This window comes from Macaca thibetana, chromosome 6, assembly GCF_024542745.1.
Source record: "Macaca thibetana thibetana isolate TM-01 chromosome 6, ASM2454274v1, whole genome shotgun sequence".
NCBI lineage: Eukaryota > Metazoa > Chordata > Mammalia > Primates > Cercopithecidae > Macaca > Macaca thibetana.
The window spans coordinates 78063848-78074017 of record NC_065583.1 but is presented as its reverse complement, the minus strand read 5'-3'; the positions used below and the strand labels follow the sequence as shown (position 1 = coordinate 78074017).

The 10170-nt window shown below is 36.8% G+C and overlaps 1 protein-coding gene across 1 annotated transcript; it reads right to left on the bottom strand.

The window, feature by feature from the left end:
- Positions 1–498: 498 nt before the first annotated feature.
- LOC126956633 (uncharacterized) lies at positions 499–9675 on the bottom strand. The gene is made up of 2 exons (XM_050793712.1): positions 7123–9675; positions 499–967 (listed from the first exon to the last, which is right to left on the bottom strand). The coding sequence occupies exon 1, from the start codon at positions 8595–8597 to the stop codon at positions 7656–7658; it is 942 nt and encodes a 313-aa protein (XP_050649669.1). The 5' UTR covers positions 8598–9675; the 3' UTR covers positions 499–967; positions 7123–7655.
- Between the last annotated feature and the right edge of the window lie 495 nt (positions 9676–10170).

Here is a 10170-nt window from a genome sequence, read left to right as displayed (position 1 = left end):
TTTTCTTGGCATCATGATACTGTCCTTTGCTTTTCTCTCTTTAATAAAAGTTGCTCATTTCAGTATCAGTGTTTTCCTGAACAACTGGGTTGTTTTGGTAAATAATATGCAAATAGCAAATGTCTATTCGTTGGATAAGTATCTTTTAACAACTTTAGCTGTTAGAATCTTACAGCCAGATTAGTGGTAGTATGTGCTAACTGTACAAATCCCCATTCTATTTCTTTAACCCATGTTTTCCCTTCAGTTGGATTTCCAATTGGCAAGCTATCTTTCACTTTCAGTTGCCACTGACTGTGGGACTGAGATTTAGACTCTCAATAGAAAGAGAAACATTATCAAGAACACATCCATTGAAACAGACTCCCTCATTTAAGAAATTTTAAAATTAGAAGAAAAAATGTTGCTTATAATTAAACACATTTATCTTATTCTTTTACATTATACATATTTTTGTAAACCAGCTCAAATTTCTAGAAATAGGATACAAATTTAATTCAATAAAGGACCCTATAGCTAGTTTTTTTAGTATCAAGAGAAAAGCAGCCCTTAGCAGGCAGTCGTGTGTTTTCAAGAAAGGAATTTACCAAGTTGAAATTCCTTAGCGGATAATAGTCAATGATTCCAAAAATATGTTTTATATAAAAGTTTATAATCACTATATTGCCACGTTCAAGCAAGAGTTTATGTTCTGGAGATAAAGGGACGGGAGACTGGTTACATTTCAGTAAGTCGTTGTATTTGCTATGGTTTTGGAAAAGAAGCTGTCTACTCACTGGATTCTTCTGTGATGTTGCTGGCAAATGAGCTCCCCACTGCTGAACTGGGTCTTTTGCCTTCTTTGTATTGCTCCCTCCTTCCGGCCCACTGGTTAATTGCTTCTTCCTGGGAACCATCACTAGCTCTTCCACCTCTTTGGACCAATTCCTGGGTAACTTTCAGATACTCTTTATTTCCAAATACCAATCTAGATTAAACCACATTAAATATGAAAGTGAGACAACATTTTCAAGATAGGTAAATCAAGACATAAATATCATATAGTCCAGTCATTGAAACATATAATTACAGTAGACTAGGACTAGATAATTTCATTCAACTTTTTTACGGTTTACTGTCAAACTTGTATTACTTAACAAAAAGAGTCATGTATCATTAAAAAAAATAGACTTATTGGAGAAAAATATGGGGAGGGTGATCACCAAGCATTGCCTCAGTGGATTCAATTCAACAGGTATTCCTAGGGTATTAGCTTGATACTATATTAGTTAGTATGGAGAAATGCAAGTAAATTGTTAAGTATGTCCCCTAAACTCTCAGTAAAGAAATAAAATGTTATTACCTGAATACCATGTGTAATTATAATCTATGATATTGAGTTTTCTATTAAACTCAAGTACTTATGGTTTGACTTTTTATTAATCAGGAGTATACAAATTTCATAATACTTTTGCTGCATATGCTGGCTAAAAATGAAGAAAAGTAAAAAAATGCCAAAATGCATGAAGGCTTTGTTAATTTTATATTTGAATCAATAACAGCTTGAAATACTTTATATAGTTCCAAACTGCTGCTTTCTGTCATCACAAACCATGACATCACGAAACTGTATTAGAAGAAAGAAACCCTAAACTACTGCAGTACAATCAAACTTTAAAAAAGTAACTGAAAAAGTAAAAAAACAAAAACAAAAACAGGAAAACATATAATTCCTGGAAAGTAATGTAATGGGTTAAAGTTAAGATTTTATTTGCTGTTACCTTTTGATACTGTATGAAAAGCAGGAAATACACATTTTAAAAGAGGCCAGCTCTTGACCTTTACTTTTATTCTATTCCCAGCAGCAAATGAGAACTTACAATTGGATTTTTGCAAATTAAAATAGAATTTATCAATATCAAAATTTATTTTCAGAACTATTTAACAAATGGGATATATCTATAAAGAAATAAGTGTATTTATTAATATATATATAATTATTAATATCCATTGATGTAACAACTTAAAATTCACTTGTCAGAGGTCTGGCAAGGTGTCTCACACCTGTAATCCCAGCACTTTGGGAGGCTGAGGAGGGAGGATTGCTTGAAGCCAGAGGTTTGAGAACAGCCTGGGCAACATAGCAAGAATTATCCATAAATTTTAAAATTAGCTGGGTGTGGTGGCATGCACGTGTTGTTGAGCTACTTGAGAGGCTGAGGTGGGAGAATCGCTTGAGCCCAGGAGTTTGAAGCTACAGTGAGCTATGATCACACCAGTGTACTCCAGCCTGTGTGACACAGTGAGACCCTGTTTCTAAAAAAATAAAATAAGATACAATTCACTTGTTGAGGTTAAACAGGTGAGGAGGAAGAACCATTGCCTAATTCATTTTCTATTACTTTACGGTGGACTCCTACTCTTATGAGGGTGACAGGAAAACAACATTCGTTCTATAATATTCAGTGTTCACTTTCTACATACTAATTTCTAATGTTTATTGGAGTGGCCACAATGAGCAAGATGACTTTTGCTCGCTGGAATGTGACAGAGTGGTGGAACTTTTAAAACTAATATAGAACTGATCTCTGGCCATTTCTCCAATGCTTGTTCTACTTCCCCTATTTTTTGAGATTGACAGTCTAGGTTAACTATGAAGGCATTCATCAGGAAGATAATTTTCTGATATCAAATATTTTACATGTAATAGCAATTCTTTTTTGAAAGTGTGGAGTACAAAAGAAATCGTATGGACCTAGGAAACTATGTGTGATAGTATGGCCCTGGGATATGGTGGGAAGACTTTTCCTCCAGGATCTTTTCATATACTTTTGATCTTTTCAAAGTAGGGGAAAGGATACAGTGTGTGTTAAAATGTGATCTGAAAACCACTGAAATGCCCACCAACTACAAAGTATCATTTCCACTGTCCTGTTTGGTGTTTGTGAACTCTTAGGTTTGCAAAGAATATAGAAGGTGATTTTTACGAAGTAATCATTCAGTATAAGCTTGAACACACCCCAGACTCAAATTTATTCCCTATTGAGTCAGTCTAATCCTTGTATACTACAATATGATAGAAAGTTTTTATGTGATGCATTGAATCTACATCTCAGTAATCTTCCTTCACATGTGAGCCTCCCCCTTATTCCATGAATACCCAGTAGATATTTATCAAGCCTTTCAAGGAGTCAGGCAATTTGTACTGAAATGAAGACATTCAAATCTCTTGAGGGACTCTGTTAAAATACACACTATCACTTTGTAGCAACAATATATTAATCCACTAAAAAACACAAATGTTTTACCAATTGCTATGGTTTGAATATATGTGTCCCCCCAAAATTTGTATGTTGCAACCTAAGATCCAATGTGATATTATTAAGAGGTAGGGCCTTTAGAGGTGATTAACTCTCCAGGGCTCTGGCCTCATGAATTGGCTTAGTATTCTTTAGAAGGGCTAGAATTAACTAGTTAGGACTTTTTGCCCTTCTGTGTCTGCCACGTGAGGATGCAGCAACAGGGAGCCATCTTGGTAGCAGCAAGACACTTAATACCTCACCAGACCCTTAACACCGGCACCTTGACCTTCGACTTCTCAGCCTCTAGAACTGTGAAAAACAAATTTATGTTCTTTATAAATTACTCAGTCTCTGGTATGTTGCTACAACAGCGCAAATGGACTGAGATACCAAACCTGAGTGTGAAAGTGGAAAGCTACCACCTCGAAAGCCAGGGCAGGGCCTAGGAAGTGAATGGGAAGACCACGAAAAAGCAGCAGATCTGGGAGGAGCCCTGATGGAGAAAAGGCATTGCCACTGAAACAGGGATCTTGGAATGTGCGTGTGCTGAGATATGTTGACGTCAGCACGGGTGTTGAAAGCTCCTAATTTCACCAGAAGTCAGTTTGCTGGAAACTATCCCAACAGTTGTATTCTGCTATGAGAAATGAAATAATTTTTTATTCATCTTTTTATTCCCAGTGTTTGGTGCAGAGCATGGGACCACAAACTTTCTCAGATTTGCAGTCCTCTATACCTTTGTGCCTTGATGTGAACTCTTAGAATCACTCCTACTTTAGGAGAAATAAAACATTTTACACATTGTATGTAAGTTTTGTGTTACATTACATACAAAGGGCTGTTTATGGCTATTTCTATGTCATGTAAAATATCTAATCCTTCTCATTGTAATTTTCTCGGGCTAGCCTACTTTTGGTTTCCTCATTACATTTTTTTATGATATAGAATTTCTGGTTCTTTGGCAGAGCTCTTAAAGATATATTCACTCCATTAACAGCTGAATAAATGAAGCTTGAGCAACTAGTTTTTTACCCAACAACGTATAGCCCTTACCTGGTAGAGGAAGAACTCAGTGTTTAGTTATTAAATGTTTGACTGGTATCTTTCCTTTATAACACGATGGCTGCTACTTCCAGCCACACTCCCATACCACACCCACCTTCTCTTGTTTATCTAGTTCAGAGGTCACAGATTGTTTACTTTGTACTATGTCTCCCAAATCTCATGATCTGCAGACTCATACCTTAAAGAATGCAGGTCTCCTGCTATTTGGAAAAGTCAGAAGGCCTGTCTGTACTGGACCTGCGTTTTCCTTCCCTAAGGACACGCTAGTTCACCAACACTCCAGACTTGCTCACATACAGCCTGCTTTACTCATTTACATCACCTGCCTGGCCCCTGTAGACAGTTCACATTGTGACTTCTAATCTAATTGATTTCTAAACACACACACATGGTGGAAGAAACTACACAAATATTACGTGAACACTCGTGTCAGGGACTCTGAATCTGAGGCACATGCATAGATGTTAAGGGGTTAGAGGACCCCTTTTCAAAATGTAAGCATAAGTTTATGCCTATATCAATTTTATAATTTTCTGGTAAAACAGCCCAAAAGTGTCCCAGTTTCTCAAAGCAATATACTCCCTGAAAAAATTACCCAGGTTTAGCCTGAGATGCCAGTAGTATAAAGACAATAATGTTGAATAAAGTTTAAAGATATCCATAGTTCTGGGAGAGTTCAATCTATGCAAACATTTATAGATTCAAATATTTGGGTATATATATGAATATTATAACTGTTAAACTATTTTCCTGGGTTTTTTTTTGTTTTTGTTGTTGTTGTTGTTGTTATTTGTTTTGGTATGTGAACTGTTCAAAGAAACCTGATGTGACTTCTCTGCATTTGATTTTTTATTCAATAAATATTGGAGCACCTATACTACAGGACAGGTACTATCTAATTTTATGAATATAGCAATGACCAAAACAGGAAAAATCCATGCCCTCCTGGAACTTATATCTTAGTGAAAGAAGACAGAACAAAACCAAAATAAACCAGTAAAACATATAGCAGATTAGAAGGCAAAAAGTGCTATGTATAAATGGAAAAAGGATAGTGTTTGCCTGGGCTGTAATGAAGATGGTTCAGATTGCAATTTTAAATGGAGTGGTCTGAGAAGACCTTCCTGAGAACATGCTGTGTGAGTAAAAATCTAAAGGAGATGAGGAGATGAGAATGAACTATGTAGACATACAGGGGAAGACTGGTCCAAGTAGTGGGAGCAGTCCATGCAGAGGGCCTGATGTGGATCTGGGCTGGAAGATTCCAGGAAGTAAGTCAATATGGCTGGAAGAGTGATCAAGGAGAAGGGTAAAGGGAGAGAGTTGTAGGAACAGCCTTTTGATGAATCAGTAACACAGGGAACCAGTAGCTGGAATTGTTTACCAAATGGGGCAGTTTCAAAATCTATGTGTAATATCAGCTTTGAGAGAATTCTGACTTGAATTATTGATTTTCATAAGAAATGTTTCTCACTGGGAGAGGCAGGACAGGGAGGAACATGCCTCTGGGAGAAGGAGAGTCAACTTGGGAGATATATTCATCCAGGTGAGCATGTGTTTCCTTTGGGAGGCACAATTGTTCTTACTACAGGTTCCCTTGCAGTTCCAAATAACTATAGACTGAAGCCAGTGTTGGGATTAATGTCATTGATCCTGATTTCTGGATATTGGCACCAGGAAGCAGTCCCCATGACTAATGGTCCTTGCTTTAGGGTGTTCATATCAAGCAGATGACCATAGAGTTTTCATACTGTTCTAGGGCACTTACTCTCTACAAAGCAAATTTCACATTTTATTCTAACAGTTACGTAATTGATGATGCTTTTTGTATTTTATTTCTACTTCCAAATTTTACTAATTTCATTCAAAAATCTACAGACAGAACTACAAAGAAAATATACCTTCTCCTTTAAGTTTCATCATTCCAAATATAATTTCTGAAGCTATTAGGATTATTACCAGCAGTTTGGAAGGAGTTTTTACTCATTCAAAATGTATTTTAATTTACAATATGGAATAATGCAAACATTAAATATAAAATAATTTGGACTCATGTGAAAAAACAAGGGCCTTCTATGAAGTGACCAAAATGATATAGTGCTGATTCAAGATTGAAAGCAGACAGGCAGAATTATGTACTTAGGAACGAACTTCCATCTTAGCCCTTCTTGAGGTCTGGAGAGCTTCTGGGTTCTATCAATAGTTTGGTCCAAGTAATGCACACAGGAGGTCAGAGGTCTGCTGGAGGTCAGAGGCCCCATGGTGGCTCAGTGAGGATTAGGCATGGTCGTTTCTGTTTTTTGTCCTTTGTTTTAATTACTATTCCACATGGCCTCCCAAGACATACATACAATGCCTCTGTAACACCACAGCAAGGTTTAAAAATATACTTTATTACAAACATATTCTTCCTATTCTTCTGAACATGCTTGGCTTGCAAGAGGGAAAGAAATGGTGGATTATTTAATAATGGCAAAGGCTAACATTTCCTATAAAATTGATTTGGCAATATATCAACCTTTTAAAGAGAAATTGATTTTTTTTTTTTACATTAAACTGCAGGCTTGGAGATGCACTATTTATGGGTGGAGTGGGTGATAATGTAAAGAAACAGACTGATATATGCTTGCCTGTGTTCATCTAACTCTAAAATATATATCTTTAGCAATAAAGAAAACATCCCAAGCAATTTTAAAAAAGCCCTCATCTTAAGACTTTCCAAAGCTAAAATATGTAAAAATAATGAAAGTTAATGATTCTGTATAGACCACCATACCTTTCAAAGCTTGCTTCTGAGGCGGCATCAACATGTGTATTTGGTGACAGTAATTTTCCTTTGAGTCATTTTTGTTCTTATCTTCTTTAGAATTTGGCCCCATTGATGCAATCCTTTAGCACTATGCTGGCTCCTGTTTAAAACTGGTTAGTCCAAGGTTTTCTTTATCTTGGTTACCATGTACGTCGACATCATTGGTCGGTGTTTTCTCAATAAGAAACAGATTATCTGAAGCACACACTGCACAGTTGGACTCAGCACTGTTTGCTGAAAAATGCATTTGAAAACAGACTTTGTCATCATTTTCATTTGAAAGGTCTTCAAAATCTCTGTAGCACAAATTCTTCACCACTGGTAATATCTGGCTTTTGTCTTTTTCAACATTTTCCAGAGAGCTGGGTCACTCTTTAGGGTTTTTTCATTCCCATGGGACAATTAGAAAAAAAATTGTAGTTTCTTTATCTTAACTAATTTTTGCTCTAACTCATCAGTTATGAAGGTCATAACTAGAGCTTTTGTTTTGCTCAGGGCTGCTATCTGGATGAGTTGCTGCGACTCTGGTTCCATTCCACAGTGCTGTGGCTAACACCATTGAGCAGACTCTTAGCTGCTAGGCTGCTGCCAGAGGCAGGCCTGAGATTAAGACATGGCGTAATCTTCCTTTCCAGTAGTTGCTGTGCTTTTGCATGAGAGTCACTATGTAAAATAGCTTTGTTAAAGTCTCTGTCAGTCACATTAATCTGCTCCTTCTCAGAATCTATCACACAGTCAGCACAATGATTAAAAGAAAATGTACTCTCTGGGTTTTCCTTAGGTTTTTGAATGTCTGGTGGCCCAGTGAGGTGCACTGAATGAGGTGCAAGACTACAGAGAAGTTTGACTAGAAGGGAAAGATACAGAATTTGAGTTCTCACAGCATTCTGCAGGTGGAGTCTTGCTTCCTTTGCAGGTGGAGTCTTGCTTCCTTTGCAGTAGACGTTGGCTGCCTTTGCTTCTATGAGCTGCATGCTCACAGAAGATGAAGAACTAAAGTTGAAGTCTTTGCCATCTTGAACTGGAAAGATGTCAGTAATGGTATTTGGCAAACAATTTATTCCTTCTGTGCTTTGCTGTATGTGTGAGTCTGATGTGATATTTCCTGGGATATCAAAGTTGATTTTTCTCTCTTTTTCCACATCTTTAGAGTCCTCAAAAGGCATTTTACTTAAATCTGCATTACTTAAACTTGTGGTCTTTTGGGTATTATGTGAAGTAGGAAGAATTTTTTTGAGAAGAGTCTTAGACTCAGAGAAATGTTTCTTTCTGGGGGTGTTCTGACTAATTTTAAAGACCTTCTGCTGAGAGATAGCAGATTCTACCTCACAATCATCTAAGACTGTAGATAGTGTGTCAGGCTTATTTTTCTTTCTCTCCAGAGTTGAGGTTAGAGAAATCACCACTGTATCAAAATTATTCTCCTTCGGGACACCACACATGCCAGGAGGTGAGATACACAGACAATCTCAACTCTGATGCTTGTTTTCAAGCTGCCACATTTCAGGGTACCTAATACCAGACTTTGATGGAGACGTGAAAGGTTCTTTAGTAGTGCGATTGGAGGACATGTTTCTGTATTTAGTTACTGTTTTCCTTTCTTTTAGGATGAGTTATATTAATTAGTATATTCTGTGTCTTACTCATGTAGTTGACTTTAAATTTCTTTTCTTTCAATGGTTACTTTCAGCAATGGGCTGTCAGTTCTGGCGATTTCTCCTTCATGTTTAGATGGCACCTCAGGTTTTAGTTCTTCCACCAATATGTTCTTATGTTTAGGAAAGCAGCTCCTAGAACTGTAGCATCTCTGAATGGGTCTGAGAGAGAAATGCTGTCAACATTTTGGATGTGTCTTTTTTGTTGGGAACTGTATTCCTGGTTTACAGAAAAAGTTTTTCTTGATTTCTCTTTGCACATTGAAAGCCCCAAGTTTCACTTCTGTAATAAATTTGCCTTTTGCTGGCTTAAAGGCTTCTACTGTGCCTGGGAGATTCTGTAATGTAATGTTTTCTGATAATGATTCTCCATAGTCATTAAATATAATCATAGGTAAGACTTTTTCCAGTTGATGAGAGACAGCCAAAGGAGGATCATCATTTCCCTTCTTCCTACCTATTTTGCTGTCAGATGGATGCTGTTTCTTATCTTTAGGGAGAAAAGAAGAATTCTGCTTTTCATTCACAGAAGCAGACATACCCTCATCTCCATTTTCCTTAGATTTCCCTAATGCCCCAGGCTGATGAAACACAGGCTCCAAGGTGTCTCCTTTGACTTCCTTTTCAAGAGCTTTTATATTTTCTTGGCATGTTCAGCCAGCAGGCTGAGATACACCTAAAGAGGAAGCAAAAAAATAAAAATTAAAAAGGTTTATGTGTCCACTTAGAGAACAGATGTTCCAATTTCCAGAATAAAATGCAATGCAAATCCTTTGTAAGTATTTTGGGTATTGGTTTTCATTCATTTATAGCATGTCAAAATGTTTTTCACAAGTGTTCATTTATAATAAATATATCATTTGAAATCAACCAATTCTCTTAGAGTGTAGAAATATCACCTGGTAGTTTTACAAAGTAAGAATTTAATTAAGCTTTGCTCTAAAACAGCAACTTCCAAAAGTGGGTGAAATGAAAATTTCGCAAGAAACCTATGCAACTAAATTTTAAGTGCACCTCTTGATAAAGAACAGCTTGCTATGATAAGGTATTTGAACATGGCATTATACTACAGGCTAAGTCAAGCTCAATATAATTTGAGATGGTACAACAAATGAAGATGTGGGTAAAAAGAATGGAAGAAATATAAGTATGCTTTTAGACAGACTTTCAAACATGTCCAGTAGTATCCTTTGCCCTGGGCTTTTTATAGAATAGGTTCACAAACTCAAAGTCTGTGGCATTTAAACAGGTAACATAAACAGATGAAGCAGGCTGGGTGTACATATTCTCTGCTAGTCAGCTCGAGCCATGTTAAAAGGTGTCCTAGTGTTACCGGATCCTCTCGTTTTTTTCCAGAAGA

What these genes read in the sequence shown, in the direction of transcription:
- LOC126956633 (XM_050793712.1), bottom strand. Translation starts at nt 8,597, where the DNA reads ATGTGTGGTGTCCCGAAGGAGAATAATTTTGATACAGTGGTGATTTCT.